Source organism: Aspergillus japonicus (genome assembly GCF_003184785.1).
Source record: "Aspergillus japonicus CBS 114.51 unplaced genomic scaffold BO86scaffold_3, whole genome shotgun sequence".
Lineage (NCBI taxonomy): Eukaryota > Fungi > Ascomycota > Eurotiomycetes > Eurotiales > Aspergillaceae > Aspergillus > Aspergillus japonicus.
Genome location: NW_020291640.1, coordinates 931,491 through 947,610, shown reverse-complemented (window position 1 = coordinate 947,610; position 16,120 = coordinate 931,491). Strand labels below are relative to the sequence as shown.

Below are 16,120 nucleotides of genomic sequence, written 5' to 3'. Positions count from 1 at the left end.
ACCTTATATCAAGAACAAAACCATGTATGTATGTATGTGCTCACAGACAACGGGCTTGCTGAACGGCCTATTTGGAAGGGCAACTCCGATGAGATAAGCCCTTCAAAAGAGGTGGTCGATAGGTGTACTGTCGGCAGAATATTAGTTGTTCCTACCACAAGGCCGTGACCGCCCATTAAGGTCGCAGCAAAATTCCTTAAGACTGCAACACATCAACTTAATAGCATGTCCCATGCAATTTTAACTATTATTCTACTAGCTATCTCATATCTTGCGCATCACAAGCATGTTCGCAATGAGAATATAGCTGGAGCTCTAGGGATGACATTTGTCGGCGCCCGGCTGCTTTCCCTCGCTCGCTTACTATCTCGTCGAGTTTCAGCATCCTTGAACCCATTATGCGATACTCTCGTGTACAATCCCTTTTAACTGCTATTGCCACTTAACAGCATCTAGGATGTGTGTTAGGACGGTAGAACTGTTCCCAACCGAGCAGTAAACGCAAACCATGTGTGAGTTAAATACTAGTCCCTTTGTTCTAAAACAGGATAGGCCGACCCATGCTTGTCTCCCCATGATCCCTTTGTTTTGAACATCATATAAGAGAACTTTCAGAAATAATTGTTCCACTTTTTTTGGTCCCTACATCACCTCCTCACCTCCTCAACTCCTTCTATTTCTTCTTCCATGAATATCCACTATATGCCGTCTCCTGCCCGCCAGCATCCCAGACGGAAGCGCCGTGTTTACCATCCTCCTCCACTGTTCTGGGATAAACTGACTAAGCTGTGGCTGACCAAGAGCGCTTTACTTGAGAACAACCGACGAATCCTATCTCTATCCTCAACCCAGACTTCCTTGCCCAAGCTATACACCTTTGCCCCTGATTTCTTGCGCAGTTGCCCCGCTACTTGTTTACAAGAGATCAGAAGACTTTCCCGCTGCGGAGGTCCGGATCTATCGGATCTTAGGCATGTAAGTTGCTTATCTGTCCAATTCATCTCCATGTCTATACCTAAAGTAAGACATATCAACTAATCTTGCGCTCAGCATCCCCCACCAGCCGACTTCTGTCAGTACTCTACAGTGCCTACCAGCTCAGACTCAAGACGCCCTACCACCATGTGCACTCAGACTTGGATTGGGAAGACCACAGTCTATGACCCGCACTTTGAGAACCATCTACTTCAAAATGGTATCTATATGCCATTTTCTAGATATCCAGATGGTACCCGACCATCCAAACCGAAGAACTTTGCGGAGATCACGAGAAGAGTACAGGCCCCTCGCCCGTCGTCAGCATTGTCGAGAAGCACGACTCTTGACCAGGAGTACGAGGACTTCCTCGAGCTCAATCAAGATGCTGCTGACGATCAGGTAGTCATCACGGAGGTCTTGCCAGTTCTCGAGGGCAAGCACCGGGCTCGTTCCCAGGTTGCGGGCGGGCACCCATTCAAGAACCTGGCCCCTTTGACCGACGGCACCCTCGCCAGTGCGAAGCCCGATCTCTACCACGGCGCACGACCCAACCAGCTCGCGCCCGCCATCCAGAAGCAGCTGGACAAACAGATCCTCCCATCACGCCAGAGCAATCGTCCAGTGGCCCCGAACCTCTTCATCGAGGCCAAGGGTCATGATGGCACGGCCCGTGCAGCCATGCGCCAGGCGTGCTATGATGGTGCGCTGGGGGCGCGCGCAATGCATTCCCTCCGGCTGTTTGGGGGGGTGAGGGACGGCGGATATGACGACAATGCCTACACTATCATGTCGACATATTGTGCTGGAACCCTGGGGATCTACGCGACTCACCCGACCAAGTCTAGGAGCCCAGATCGTCCCACTGACTATGTGATGACACAGATTGGGCATTACTCGCTAATCGGCAGTCCAGAGTCCTATCGACAAGGGCTGGACGCCTTTCGAAATAGCAGAGACCTGGCTAAAGAATACAGAGACGAGATCATCCGGCAAGCAAACCATCGATATGCGGGCTTTATGCAAGGTCGCCCCGACGCAGAAGCTAAGATCTCAACTCAGTCTGCAGGAGCGCGGGTCTAGCGGAATTTTGGGGTTGGTGGGGGTTCGTTCCTCGACTCTGTGGCAGGTCTGGGTGAGCAAGGCCCAGATGGTTTTCGACTTGGTCACAATTACACCTGTTGCTTAGGGCAGAGGGCACGAGATGAATTGAGTGCGCTGGATTCTTGGACAAGGGTTTTCCAACGCTATTCTGGAGAGTAAGTTACCATTGGGCATCGAAGTGGACGATAGAGGACGAGCATCAGCCGTCTATTAGGGCATCTGTTGCTCGACCCTTAGGGCATGGATTGCGGCAGAAGGACGTGCATATGTGGGGCCAAAAATAGGAGCAGAAAAATTTATGCTCAACCTCGGGATCGAACCGAGGACCTTCTGTGTTTTTATTGCAGGGCAATGTAAGACAGACGCCTTAACCACTGGGCCAGTCGAGCTTCTTTTACGGCTGTTGTCGCCGTGTTGATATTATGATCTATGTGAGTCTCATTTTGCATGTCCGCAGCCGCAGCACCTGACCCTTACACACATCAATGGCTTCTATCCTCTTTGCTCGTCTGTGACTGAATATTTAAGTAAGAAAATTTCACATCCTTCTATAGACTGAGGCGAAACTGCTTCGGCTTTCCTACCACCATTGAGTCCATCTTCCTGGCCATGGAACGGCGCTCGGTAGTTATTATCTTGAGCCCAGATCGGTTCCCGTCAGTTATGAGTATCGAGCGACCGCGACTTCAGTTGTGGTACCAAATGCAAAAAGAAAAGTGAAAAAAAAAAAAGAAAAAGAAAAAGCCTCGGACATGTATTACGGCCAAGACATAAGTCTAAGCCAGGTAATCCGTGGAAATGTACGCTTGCCCCATGGAAACATCGTGTTCGCACATGATACTAGCTAGCATGGACTGATAGCATTGTTCAACACATGCATCAACAGAAACCTGTATTGTCCGCCAAGAGTAAGTTTGATGATGTTATTTTACATAGATCTAAGGCTCACCTGACGACCGTTCCTCCTACCAGCTTGTCCCAGAAGCCGGTTCGCTGAGAACAATACCTGGTGACATGATAGAATGAAGGCGAACCCCGTAGTCTAAGCATAGTTTCAGAGAACCCAGCCGGATATGTTGTCTTACAAGGAAAGTCAGCTCGTAGCCCCAAATCAGGAACAAAGCTGACGCCGATAGTCCGATAGGTGAACTCAGTGAAAATATGCGGCTGACTACCCCAGACGTAGGGATAAATCCTCTCTTGCGGACACAGTACGGGCATCGGAGGTGTTGCGTTGGTAGCGTCTCAGTAGCATTTCATACAGTTGTATACTATCATCTCTGTCGATTTTTATGTGATTGTCTCGCCATTCCTGATACTCTGCTACCATTTCCCATGCGATCTGCAGCGCTGCATATCATGGATGAACATCTTTTCACCCAATTAATGTCCCCATGAGATGATATACCTCTACGTCTAGAACCGCTTATTGAACGCTACCAGCGCAAGCCTGCTTTGGTCTATCAACAAAACCACGGCGAAGCATTCCCCTCGTGGGAAAACTCGCGCCTACAGAAGAGTCGTCAACTGCATTTTGAAATGCTTAATAGGAACTAGAAAGAAACTGGGGACGATAGCCAGGACCCTATTCTACGAGGTCAATTAATTTCAGTTTTTACTTCGGGGCTGTTGACGTTTTCATATCTTCCACGCACACTGCCTAGCTATCACTACAACTCTGAGAGCTACAAATCAATCAAAAGAATCTTCTCGGCTAGCCTTACTGATGTGTTCTTTTCTGGAACATGTTGGGTTTTAGATACCTACCATAAATGTCGGTCGCTCGTCATAAGGGTCCTCGGAGAAGCGATTGGATCCGTGACGAGGATACACTCATTATCGGCAGACTGGTTGGGCACGTGGACTAGGGGTACCGTACCTACCTAGCAAAGGAACAATATAGGAACCATTCTATTTGCAGAGGGTCCAGATGCTCAGAAGGAGATAATGTAGTTACCTAGCTAGGTACTACATCCTTCACTTTCGATCGCGAACAGTGGTTGGCTGCTCCCCCTCATTATCGGTGCTTCAAACAAGATTGCGGGAGAGATGACGTGCGAGGACTTTTGAGACAGACCAATCAGTCTTCTTAATCCATATTTCATGGATGATTCGCAATTTAGCCGTGAAGAATTGCAATGTCGCGGCTACTGGCAAGCTTCCTTGCATTCGTCTTTGCTCATTACCACCTCTTCCCCTCCACGTGTTTGAATATATAAATAGCACGCGTCTGAACAGCATCTATGTCAACAACATCAGGACATGTCAAAGTAATCAACCAGAAAGCCTCTGCCAACTCAAAGATGTCACAAAATATCACCCCTGTCCCAAACCCCACCGCCTCATACTGGCTCAGCGAACCACACTGGCTAAACAACCACCGCTCAACCCCCGAGCTTCCTTCCCACGCCGATATTGTCATAATCGGCACTGGGATTGCGGGTGTGTCCACAGCATACCATCTCACCGAGACCTACAAACTAGCCACTCGCAATCGCAATAGCAACCTCAACGACACCGCACCCCCCTCGCACCAAGGCCAAAGAAGAGCGGAAACGCCACCACCTTCAATCCTCATTCTCGAGGCCCGCACAGTGTGCTCAGGCGCAACAGGCCGAAACGGCGGCCACATCAAGAAACTCCCGTCAAGTATCAACGAACTCATCCAGGGGCATGGCTTTGCCGTTGCCGGGGAAATTGTGCGGTTTATAAAAGAGAATATCTATGCCGTCAAGGATGTTATCGAGAAAGAGGCGATTGCAGCCGAGGCGGAGCTACGGAGGAGTTTGGATGTGTGTCTCGATGAGGATGATGCGAAGGCCGTGAGAGAGGAGTATGAGAAGTTGAGGGGGGACGGCTTTCCGCTGATGGAGGATGTAGGGTGTATCACGGGAAATGGGGATAAGGGGGTGGTGGAGAGGGTATGTACGGTCGATTTGGGATTATCAAGATCTTCAAGGGTCTTGATTGCTAATGGTGTGGCCACAGATAACCTCACTTCATGGCGCAGAGGTAGCCCTCAGCACACCCGTCCTCTCACTATGGCCCTACAAATTTGTGACCCAGCTGCTAGAACGAGTCTTGCGTACAGGATACGCAAACCTACAAACAAACACACCAGTGACAGCTATCGAGACACAGGCCACTGAGCAATCCGGTGATCGAGAAGAACAATACGTGATAAAACCCCCGCAAGGCGACATCAAAACTTCAACCGTCATCCTCGCAACAAACGGATACACGGCCGGCCTCCTTCCCCAATACCACAATGTCATCACCCCCGCAAAAGCCACCGCATCGCACATCGCTGTTCCACCAGACCACTATCCGCCGTACCTCTCTAACACGTATAACATTCGGCACGCGTCTGATCGCGTCGATTACTTGAATCCGCGACCGGACGGCGGCATAGTCGTTGGGGGAGGAAAGGAGGCGTACCGCGACCACCGCGAGCTGTGGTATGATGTCTTTAATGACTCGACTCTCGTTGAGCCGGCGAGGCATTACTTCGATGGGCTGATGCAGAGGCATTTCCGGGGTTGGGAGGAGAGTGGTGCTGTTACGGAGAAGGTTTGGACGGGGAGTGAATTGGTCTACAACGTCCCACTCGATCTCCTATGACAGGAGTTCTTGATGCTAATAGGTATTTCCCAGTCCAAGGCATAACCAAAGACGGCATGCCCCATATCGGAAAGGTCCCAGGGACGTCAGGTCAGTACGTACTTGCGGGCTATAATGGAGGAGGAATGGCGCTTGCGTTTCTAGCTGCAAAGGGGGTTGCGAAAATGGTAGGATATGGAGTTGGGTTTAGCGAGACAGGTGTCCCAGAGTGTATGAAGACAACAAGAGAGCGGATGGGTAAGGGTCAATGAATGCGAGATAGTCGGCGCCCAAAAGCTTTTAAAGGCCACGTCAGTATTTGAGGCTTAGCGGGTGAAGTTTTGGGGGCTCCAGACCCTTGAACCGAAAGACTTAAGGTAGGGCAGCACGGGTGTTGGAGCAAAAGAGCAAACCAGGTCAAAAAATAAAAAATAAACATGCGATTAAACCTATTTTTATTTGAAATAGCCTAGCTTTTAGAGATATGGACTAGTTTCCTGTAAAAATATAAGCTATTTTTAAATAGGAAGCTGCTTATTTTTATGAATGATATTTCCGTACCCAGCTAATACCAACTACTACTACTGTATATAGAAGTTAATAGATTTTAAAAAAATAAAAAGTTAAAACTATTTTTATTTAAATATAAAACTGCAGAGAATACAGTTCCTATCGGGTACGTTAAACGCCCGACTACAGAGAGACCACACTATCGATGAGTCCCTAATACTCCCCTAATGAGGTCTAGGTGGTGCTTGCAAATGGATCGCTTGTAGATGCCAACTTGGGAACCTATCCCAAGCTCTACTGGGCGCTGAGAGGGGAAGGCATCACTTTCGCAATTGTCACCCGGTTCGACATGTACGGGATCCCCCTCGTCAACATGTGGGGAGGCCTACGGAACTATACCAAGGAGTGGATTCCCACCATCGTCGACATCTATGTTGAGCTAGGTTTCCACTCCCCATTAGAGCCCTCCACCTCGCAGATCACAACCTTGTTCTACCGGGACGATGAGTATACCGCCGCAGTCCATCTCACCAACACCGACCCCGAACCGAGCCCGCTGCTCTACGACACGGGGCTGGCCCAAGTACCCTACACGAGCGACACATACTCCATCACGCGCCAATCCCAGCTGGCCCAAGACCTGACCGACGGCCAACCGAACGGGCTGCGTCAGACCTACTGGACCGCCACTCACCTCCTCGACCGGGCGCTCGCGCACTTCATCCACCAGGTCTTCGAGGAAGAGACCACCGCCCTGGGCCCCCTCGACGGGCTCGAGGCGCGCTGCATCATGCAGTTCTTTGCGAACAATACCCTCCACCCCATGACTAAAAACGGGGGCGACGCGCTTCCGATCGCTGGGGGCGATCAGCCACTCATCATCGTTAACCCGGCCTTCCGATGGCAGCTGGCGAGCGATGATCTAAAGGTTATGCAGGCTAATCAGAACCTGTTCACGCGCGTCAAGTTTTACGCCCGGCAGCGGGGCCTTGACGTTGCATTCCTGTACATGTCGTATGCCAGTGAGTTCCAGAATGTGTTCGCGACCTATGGCCAGAGGAATCTCGATCGGTTGCGTGAGGTAGCGAGAACGTATGATCCGGATGGGTTTTTTCAGGCGCAGACACCGGGGTATTTCAAGCTTAACGGGCGGGTGGGCTGGTGAGAGGCGTTTATTGTAGGCTGGAGAAAGAAGGCTAATTCTTTCGTTTATAATTTTTGTTTTTCACTTGTCGAGGTTCGCAAGCTAATATCGTGATCACTTTTTCTACATGCTGTCTGTATATTCTCCTGCTGATTAATTCTAATCATTGCATCCAATTCCTTCAGGTACCACCTGGATCTCCAATCCTCACAGTTCTTGCCCACGAGTATTCTAGGAATGATGTGGTGGTCTAACGGCCCTTGAAGTTGAAGAAGCAAGGCATTACACGAAACAGAGTTTTGGAATCGATCTTTACGAGTTTATTCGTGTTGCATCACGAGTCTCTGTTTTACCTACTTGCTCCCTCTCAGACCCTACAAAGTATTTATTACACAAGATAGAAACAGTCTTTGTACTGTACATCAGAGCTCTTTCCCCCAACCCCCTCATTTCAGCCGAATCTCAAGCAGCTGAGCCCCGACAGCCGTTTCGACACCATCGACATCCACATTGACAGCGCTAGCACCGCCCGTCGTGACGAAGATGGTGTTCTCCTCGTTCTCCCCGCGCCCAAAGAACACCCCCGTTGGCTCCGCAACCTCCGTGGAGTCCTCAGCGCCCGCAATAATCTCACTGCCCACGGCCACTCCCTCCTTTGTGAAGATCACCTGCTGGATGGTATTCTCCGTCGCGGTCGCCAGGTAAGCAAACCGATACTCGCTACCGTAGGTGGCATTGAGCGCAAACCCGGCAGGCGCGATGGCGAAGTCATCGAACTGACTGCCCTGGTAGATCAGCTGGCCGGTTCCAGCCGTGACGTTCGAGAACAGCTCCGCGCGGTAGAGGGCGCCACCAGCCGTCCAGTACACAAAGTCCTCCGCGACTTTGATGCCGTTGATGGACGACATCAACGATTCCTGGGCGATGGCCTCCCAGCTGGCGCCGGTCGTTGTATCGATGGCGAAGATGGCGTCCTGGTAGCTGGCGGTCGCGAAGAGGATGGTCTCGTTGAAGGCGGCCAGGCCGTTGAAGCCCGTGGGTGCGGTGGGGCGGCACAGCAGTGAGATCTGCGGGTTGTTGCTGTTCTGGGTGAAGTCGACCTTCCACACGTGCGTGGCGTTGTTGGGCGGGTCGCTGATATTGTCGGAGGTCGTGTTGGCGCCGGCCACGTAGAAGACGTCGTGGGCGCCCTCGGCAATCCCTGACAGCCCCAGGACGGAGTCGAAGGTGTGGATCACCTTCTTCTGAGGGGGGTTCGTCTGGGGATTGACTGCCAAGAGGCTCGCCGGAGGGCCGATCTCCGTGGCTAAGACGATGCCGTTGGAGCGGGTGGCCAGGTTCTCGAGCCAGGTGTCGTTGGAGGCGAATTGGAAGACGGTCCGCACTGGAAGCTGGGCCGCAGTGGCGGTCGCTGCCAGGGATGAAGCTAGGGCGATAGATGGACGCATGATGATCGCAGAGAGGAAGCAATTGGTTGGTGAGCTGGGTAGAACAGTTCTATGCCAAATGATCCTGCGGCCATTGGCGACTTTTATAAAGCTCGCTCGAGGAAAGGAAAGGGGAAAGAGCAATAGGATGCGAAGCCTACTAGATTGATTAGATTCGATAAGTTCATGACTATGACGCGGCCCCGGCCGCTGGGCTCCACCTTACGCCCCGGGTTTACGTAGAGTTAGAGCCAGACGCTACTAGGTAAGGCCAAAAGCGGACGGATGTAGCGCGCTGCGGTGGGGAAATCCCCATCCCCCCTTTACCCTAATGAGAAAGTGACTCGGAGATAGGGCCCTGCATGGTAAAATGGTTCAGTGCGGTTGGCTTGCTCGGATTTAGTTGCCGGAAACTGGACACCCTTGCGCAACATCGGCCTTTCTTGAAGTTTCGTCAGCACTTCTGCTTGGGAAATAATAAAATACTCAAGGACAGGGGTGAGGGTTGCACACGCGTCTTGTTTCCTGTCCCGCGCATCAGCCTAGATACTGTTTCACACCCAACAAAAAGAACAATTAAGTTGCGTGGTTGGAATGCACAGACTCCAAGTCCTCGAGACTAGACAGCATTGTCGCCTCATGAGCTTTGTGGCTCGAGCTCTCCGAACAGTCAATCAACCCACTCGGGATGTCTCAGCCGTCTGTTATCTAGGGCCAGTCTTCAAAATATACTAGGGCGGGCTGTGAGTATTTGGACACCATGGTTGTGATGATTTGACCCCGTGAAACGTCCTAGCAGAAGTTATCCGTTCTTTCTTACTAAGCTTCTAACATCACAAATCATCGAGACTCTCTCTAACTCCTTTCCCAACCATACTCGCGACAAGCCAAAGCCAGAGCCCTGCCCAAATGTCACTATCAGACAAATCAGACATATTCTCTTCTGCCAAGCGCATGAGGTACTTGGTCCTGCCCTCGATCGCCAGACAGACCCTCCTAAACCCAATCATATTCCAGCGGCCTTTTGCGTCATACTCGTTATACAAATCGTCCTCAGACGCTATCTGCTCTAGCCAGTTTCGGATCGGGGTCGACTCAATCTGAGACAAACGCAGATGAGGCCCCGAACGTAGCCCCTCCTCTTCCTCCTCGTCACCATCACCAGTTAGGGGAGTCAAACACAAGAGGAGATGCTGAAGCCACCAATTGCGTACTGCCGAGAACCGATCGCGGATAATCAGCCGTGCTAGGTTTTCAACTTGGTGGTGAGGTGCAAGCATATAGACGGGGTATTGGTTAGGTGACTGTCGACCCCGATAGTTCAAGCTGCCGAGCATCATTTCGGGGAGGTCGGAGTCGTCCGTGGTCACGTACATTCTGGCGTCCCGGTCCCTATTACGTCGCCCCTCCTCGACATACCAACGTCCCGGATCGTGGTGGTACGAAGCGGGCCCGGTAGGGGGATCTAGGTAATGGTCGGCAATGAGCAGTTCCTTCGAGTACAGAAGAACCTCGCGGCTCTGGTTAGGATCCTCCCGATGACGGGGGTAGAGATGGTCCGTATGAAAGTGGTACGCCGGTGCGGGGTATTCGCTCAAGGAGAGCTCATCCTCCTTCGGCGCTCTCGGCACTCTCAGCACGGCGCATTTCCTTCTCTCTTCTCCTTGTTGTCTGTCCGCCGGACACTCAGGGAAGTCGGTCTCTCGAAGCACCTTTGCAGCCTGGGCAAGGTCGGCTTGTAGGATAGCCCAGGCGGAATGATGCGCCGCGATCGGCACACCGAAAATGCTCATCGCCGTCTCTCCGCAGAGCGCACAGCGGATTCCAGCCTTGTGGAGCAGGAACGATATCCTCCGCTCTAGTTTGGGGCTGGTAGGCGCTATCATTGGAAAATTCTCTTCCGGGGGAGGAACGAGTTCTAAATCCTCAGACCTGGGTTTCGCTCCTGGAGAGATTTGACGTCCCGGTTTCACCCGCAGCCATTCTGGTAGCTCGTCCCATCCTGGTAGGTCGTCTGTATCCTCTTCAATCACTGAGCAGCAGTCTTTCCATTCGCTTTCAGAGTCAGTATCGTCGGGGTAAGACATGGTGAAAGGCCAAGAGCTTTCGACGAGTTACGGGCTTATCACACGCAGCCTGACTGAAGCGTGCAAGGATGTGGCAGAACAACAGGTGGTAGTGTTCGCATGCTTATATATGCGATGATCTCATTCCACTTATATCCAAGATCTCGGGTGCTTACTTAATTGATTACTGCTTCTTTTGTATGCCAATGCTCCTTGATTCAGGATCCAAGCTCATTCATTATATGTTTAGTACCTCCAACTCGAATACATTTCCGCTTTGTTGCAGCCTGTGAACCTCGTGTTGCCAGGTACTCTATCGGGGCCTTTTTTGCCCTAGGCCTTGTTGTGAGCAAAATCACCTCCTGTAAACAATATTTGTCCCTTTTGTACATTGTTTCGCAGCCTTTGTCTGACTTGATAGACCTACATTCGCCTGAGAAGTCTTTGTAGTGGCCATAGTCTTTTCAATCACCAAAGAACAATCCACCATCTCCTGTTCAGTCTCTGTAGCTACTGGTGAAGTAGTGGCAACTCTCAGGCGGGTATCATAGATTACCTTCTTTGAGTTTTTCATCTCTTCTTGTTCTCGCTTCCATCTATCTAAATTAAATTTCTACTTGAGGCCATGTATTTGGCATGCCGGATCCTAGCCTTGTTTCCATTATACAGTACAACCCTAAGTTTGATATTAAAAGTAAGCTATTGGCTGCTACCAAGCCCAACTCGTGGGTGTATGCCGGTCGCTCTGTAACGAGGTGCAGCCCTGTGGAAATGGGAAGTTCACCCCCGTGGTCGCTGGTGAGGAGGTTCATGTGGCTGACGTTCAAGCTTGAGGCCGGGACGAACCTTGAGAAGATTCTATTTTGCGTTTGTTCCTCGATTCTATGTGCTGTTTATTTCTATATCATGTAGTGTGTTCTGGTGGAATCCAAATGTCTTCTCATTTTGCACTCGCCTGCTATGGATCTAGAATATTATCAAAGTCGAATCAGCCTTTCGATAAACCCCATTTCATATTAGTTCTCGGGCAGGATCTCTAGACTTACCTTCTGCGATAAATCCTTTGGAGTGGTGGTGGTGGAAGGTATATCGGGGTTGCGAATGCCGATAACTGCCCCTCTGACAAGTCGGATGTGCAGCCAGTAGAAGGATTTCACACATCAGATTCTGGCTACCCAACCATGCTTAGCACAAGGCTGTAGGCAGAACCAATGGTACATCACTTCTGACTTCATCAAGTCATGCCAGGATCCATCGTAGGTGAGCTCTAGAGCCCCATACTCTGCCCCGCTTGCTAGTGTTTCATTCTCGTATTACCCATGTATTGGCATATACTGTACTGTGGAGCTGACCGTCCATGGCCTCTTTCCATTCTTTGTGCTGCATAATTAGACTTTCACCCCAAGCTGCTGATATATGAGATACGAGAAGCTCCGTGCCCCTCAAAACATTGCGTGCATATGATTTGCGACTCGATTACGAGCGCAGGCAGTAGAGGGCGTCATGGCTGTCAGACGGATAGGCTATTCGGGAACCCGGCGAACCGTTCCCTCCTCGCCAAGACGAGCAACCATGCAGCGGTACGACTATGCTATAAAGTTGTCTGCTGTCCACACTCATCCAACCCGTCCTCATAAATAGTAGCACTGTCAGCAACAAACAAAGCCTTCTCGAAAAAGTATCGTTTGAAGGTGGAACTACCCATCCACTCTCAAAAGATGTCCAACTCAACCACAATGCGGGCGATCATCCAGCCCGACGCAAACGCCAAAACCCTAACCCTAACCACCGCCGCCCTCCCGACCATCGACCCTGCAAAGGGCGAGCACCTCATCCACGTCAAAGCCTGCGCGCCATGCGCTGGAGAGCTCCTCTGGCCCAAGAACTTTCCCCCACCCAATCCGCGAGAATTAATTCCCTGCCCGGACGTCGCCGGGACCGTCGTGGCCGGACCCAAGGACTCGCCCTTCCAGCCGGGCGACGAGATCTACGCGCGAACTAACTATCTGCGCCCGGGGAACGCGCGCGATTTCACCATCTGCGTCACTGGCGAGATGGCGCACGTGCCCAAGGGCCTGAGCGCTGTGGCGGCCGCAGCCATCCCCGTGTCGGCGGAGACGGCGTGGCAGATCTTGTTCATCCATGCGGGGGTGGCCGGCCCCGGGGAGGTGGATCTTGCTGCTGCGGAGCAAGCGTGGAAGGGGAAGCGGGTGCTGGTGACGGCTGCGTCGGGCGGGGTGGGGATCTGGGTCACGCAGCTGGCGACGCTTCTAGGGGCGGAGGTGGTGGGGACGTGTGGTGCGGCCAATGTGGAGCTGGTGCGCTCGTTTGGCGCCGCGGAGGTGCTGGACTATCGGCAGGTGAGTCTGCGGGCGTGGGTGGAGGAGCAGCCCGGGCGGAAGGTAGATGTGGTGATCGATTGTATCGGGCGGCAGTCGCTTCAGGATGCGTGGTGGGCGGTCAAGGAGGGAGGCGTCGTGCTGAGTATCTTCCAGCCGCCGGAGCAGGTCAAGCCTGAGGGCTGGGAAGGATCAGGGGTGCGGAGCGTGTTTTTCGTCATGGAGCCAGTGAGGAGGCATCTCGAGGAGATCACGAAGCTCGTGGAGCTTGGAAAGTGTCGCGGGATGGTGGACAGTGTTTGGCCGTTGGAGCAGTATCAGGAGGCGTTCAAGAGATTGGATGAGGGGCATGCGAGGGGCAAGATTGTCTTTGATCTGTCGCTCAATGTGTGAGAGGAGATAAGATGATTCATGTTCTGTGGCTGATCCATCAAGTCTGTCAGCTTTACTGGATATCTCCTAACAATAAGACTTGTATTTTCTCACTGTGATGGCGACCTACCTGCCAAACCCTATTGGAGGGACAATTTCATCGACATCACAGCATAATGCACTTCGGTAACTCGTGTTAGTTCTGTGTATCACCAGCGTCTGCCGAAAAGCATGTGGCATTATTGTTAATTCCATATCCCAACAAAGATTGGGAATGTATTGCTCCAATGCCATGAAAGACTGCAGACACTATGCTGTGTGAGTTTAAAAATCAGTGCAGAGCACCCATTCGTGCCATGCCCCTAGACATGTTCGCACAGGCTTCATTATTCTATGGATCCAAGATTATTGTTGAGATTTAGTTTGTCGGGCCCTTTTTTCTTCTTGTCTGATCGGTGAATATGGTTCGCATAAGCTACCTCGGCTATCTTGGTGGGTCTAGAGGTCAGATTACAATATCACAGCGATCATGCCTCAACACTCCGAACCCAACAAAATTTCAACTCTTCAATGTTTTCACCTGTTGAGTAATGTTTTATTGTGGTAAGAATGATGAATGTGCCAAGTGCCAACTTCTTGCCACGACTGGTAGACATGATAATCGCTTATAAATGCCTGCGACCTGAGCGCAATTTGTACCCGGCATAATATTCCTCTAGGCTTGTGCATCAAAAGGCTTCTCAACTACAGAGCGACCGGGGAAAGATTTTTCAATTTCTTTGTGGACTAACGTCTAGATTTTACAGTCACAGTCTGAAAATCAGAATGTCACACGCGCTGGATTTCTTCCAAAGCCTATGGGCCCAGCACCCCTGGGCCATTATCCTCAGCGTAACCGGCTATATTGCGATGGTTCGACTTCTAAGATACCGTCGTGTGAAAGTGATCGACGCCCCCTTCGCCGATGGCCGGAGGAAACTGTCCAGTATGACAAGCGAAGAGGCGCATGCGATTATCGGCCAGCTGCAGGAGCTCGAATTCCCATACGCTTTCAACAAGGCGCGCAAGATCGCCCTGCTCAAGGTACGACAATCCTCGCTTTCAGCAACTCCAGAACTTCATCTGCCTAGCAAGTCATCGCCGCGAGTGATATCTACCTGCGACTAACATCCAAGCCTTCAACCTTTACAGGCGGGCGGCATCCCAACAATGTCCAAGCTCTTCGCCGTGACGGGCCAAAATAACAAGCGCAATTCGGGGAAACGCGCCGTGGACACGGAGATCCTCCTCCGAGAAGCCCAGTCACAGCCGCGCGACTCCGATCGCTATAGCACTGCGGTCGCTAGGATGAACTATCTGTATGTACCGAGTTCCCATGCCCCGTTTTCTGATCAGATCCCGTTGGCTAAACCCCTCATCTCTCCAGACACGCCCGCTACCGCAAGGCCAACAAGATCACCGAACTAGACCTCCTGCATACCCTCGGGGACGGACTTGCGGAGATTCTCAACGTGATCGACCGAGACGAATGGCGCAAACTGACGGACGTCGAGAAATGTGCTCTGGGCGTCTTCCACAAGAACCTGGGCGAGGACATGAGGATCCCCTTTGAGCCCCTTGCATCCTCCCATGAAGGCTGGCGAGATGGTTTGCACTTCGCCATGGAGCTACGCGACTGGACGATCCGCTACGAAGAAGAAGTGGCCCAGCCTGTCTCAACGAATGATCAGTACGTCCGGGTATATGTTGATGCGGCCATGGCTGGGCTCCCTGGCTTTGTTACGTTGACGGTGCGGAAGATGTTGGCAACGGACCTGGATGAGGTTATGCGGACGAGTCTTTGGTGAGTGGTTCAGCCTCCGATCGAGCGGCGGAAGCATTTTTGAATAATGTTGCGGATGCTTGTGACCGCCTCGGTGCATCTTTTCTAGTCAGCTCTTTGTCCAGGAAATGCTAATGCTGTCATCCTTCAGCCTCGAGAAGCCCGGCCCCATTCTCCTATTTGTACTGGCCTGCATCCGCGAAACACGCAAATCGTTCCTCCGATACGTCTCCCTCCCGCGATTTTTTGCTGTCAAACCCGTGCATGAAGCGACTGATCCGAAGACAAATCTATATCACTTCAACAGACAGACCCTACAGCCGTGGTATATGGAGCCGACCCTCTGGTCGACCTGGGGACCAGGTGCGTTGCTTGTTAGGATGCTCGGAGGGAAGGTGCCGGGTTCGCGGGGAGACCGCTACCATCCTCTGGGATACGATCTCATGACGATCGGGCCTGATCCGCAGAAGGAACGAGGAGCGGAGGAGATGAAGTCTGATATCGAGATGATCAACGCGAGGGCCGTGGCGACTTGCCCATTCTCGCATGCCAAGGCGGGAGGTTTCAATTGATGGTTGTTCTGCACAGATTGCATGGTGTCGGACATGGTGGCAGGGGGAATGATATATATAGAGACGATGACCAAATGGAAGCTCAATTGAAGCTACTTACTACCGAGCTAGAATCTGTTGGCTACATTGTTGACGGAAAATTCGTGTATAAGAAGTTACTGATTTAGGATACCGAGGCGGTTGATATTG

General features: G+C 51.7%; 7 protein-coding genes and 1 non-coding gene across 8 annotated transcripts; 5 read left to right on the top strand and 3 right to left on the bottom strand.

The window, feature by feature from the left end:
• Positions 1-702: 702 nt before the first annotated feature.
• BO86DRAFT_302237 (uncharacterized protein) lies at positions 703-2,058 on the top strand (the record flags this gene model as incomplete). Its single annotated transcript, XM_025667523.1, has 2 exons — positions 703-975; positions 1,051-2,058. The coding sequence occupies 2 exons, from the start codon at positions 703-705 to the stop codon at positions 2,056-2,058; spliced, it is 1,281 nt and encodes a 426-aa protein (XP_025532529.1).
• Positions 2,059-2,378: 320 nt separating this feature from the next.
• BO86DRAFT_t31 lies at positions 2,379-2,468 on the bottom strand. The gene has a single exon. It is a non-coding gene; the product is annotated as a tRNA-Val (tRNA).
• A 1,854-nt stretch (positions 2,469-4,322) lies between these two features.
• On the top strand, positions 4,323-5,951 carry BO86DRAFT_432028 (NAD(P)/FAD-dependent oxidoreductase; the record flags this gene model as incomplete). The annotated part of the gene is made up of 3 exons (XM_025675784.1): positions 4,323-5,000; positions 5,068-5,662; positions 5,734-5,951. The coding sequence occupies 3 exons, from the start codon at positions 4,323-4,325 to the stop codon at positions 5,949-5,951; spliced, it is 1,491 nt and encodes a 496-aa protein (XP_025532528.1).
• A 476-nt stretch (positions 5,952-6,427) lies between these two features.
• BO86DRAFT_432024 (uncharacterized protein) lies at positions 6,428-7,354 on the top strand (the record flags this gene model as incomplete). Its single annotated transcript, XM_025675783.1, has 1 exon — positions 6,428-7,354. A coding segment is annotated over one exon (927 nt), but the record flags the coding sequence as incomplete, so codon positions are not given.
• A 425-nt stretch (positions 7,355-7,779) lies between these two features.
• BO86DRAFT_415370 (uncharacterized protein) lies at positions 7,780-8,781 on the bottom strand (the record flags this gene model as incomplete). The annotated part of the gene is made up of 1 exon (XM_025674903.1): positions 7,780-8,781. The coding sequence occupies one exon, from the start codon at positions 8,779-8,781 to the stop codon at positions 7,780-7,782; it is 1,002 nt and encodes a 333-aa protein (XP_025532526.1).
• Positions 8,782-9,593: 812 nt separating this feature from the next.
• Positions 9,594-10,847, bottom strand: BO86DRAFT_432023 (uncharacterized protein; the record flags this gene model as incomplete). Its single annotated transcript, XM_025675782.1, has 1 exon — positions 9,594-10,847. One exon carries the CDS (start codon positions 10,845-10,847, stop codon positions 9,594-9,596), a length of 1,254 nt encoding a protein of 417 aa, XP_025532525.1.
• Positions 10,848-12,562: 1,715 nt separating this feature from the next.
• BO86DRAFT_302728 (NADP-dependent oxidoreductase) lies at positions 12,563-13,558 on the top strand (the record flags this gene model as incomplete). Its single annotated transcript, XM_025667540.1, has 1 exon — positions 12,563-13,558. The coding sequence occupies one exon, from the start codon at positions 12,563-12,565 to the stop codon at positions 13,556-13,558; it is 996 nt and encodes a 331-aa protein (XP_025532524.1).
• An 804-nt stretch (positions 13,559-14,362) lies between these two features.
• On the top strand, positions 14,363-15,931 carry BO86DRAFT_432021 (uncharacterized protein; the record flags this gene model as incomplete). The annotated part of the gene is made up of 4 exons (XM_025675781.1): positions 14,363-14,620; positions 14,729-14,895; positions 14,964-15,380; positions 15,511-15,931. 4 exons carry the CDS (start codon positions 14,363-14,365, stop codon positions 15,929-15,931), a joined length of 1,263 nt encoding a protein of 420 aa, XP_025532523.1.
• Between the last annotated feature and the right edge of the window lie 189 nt (positions 15,932-16,120).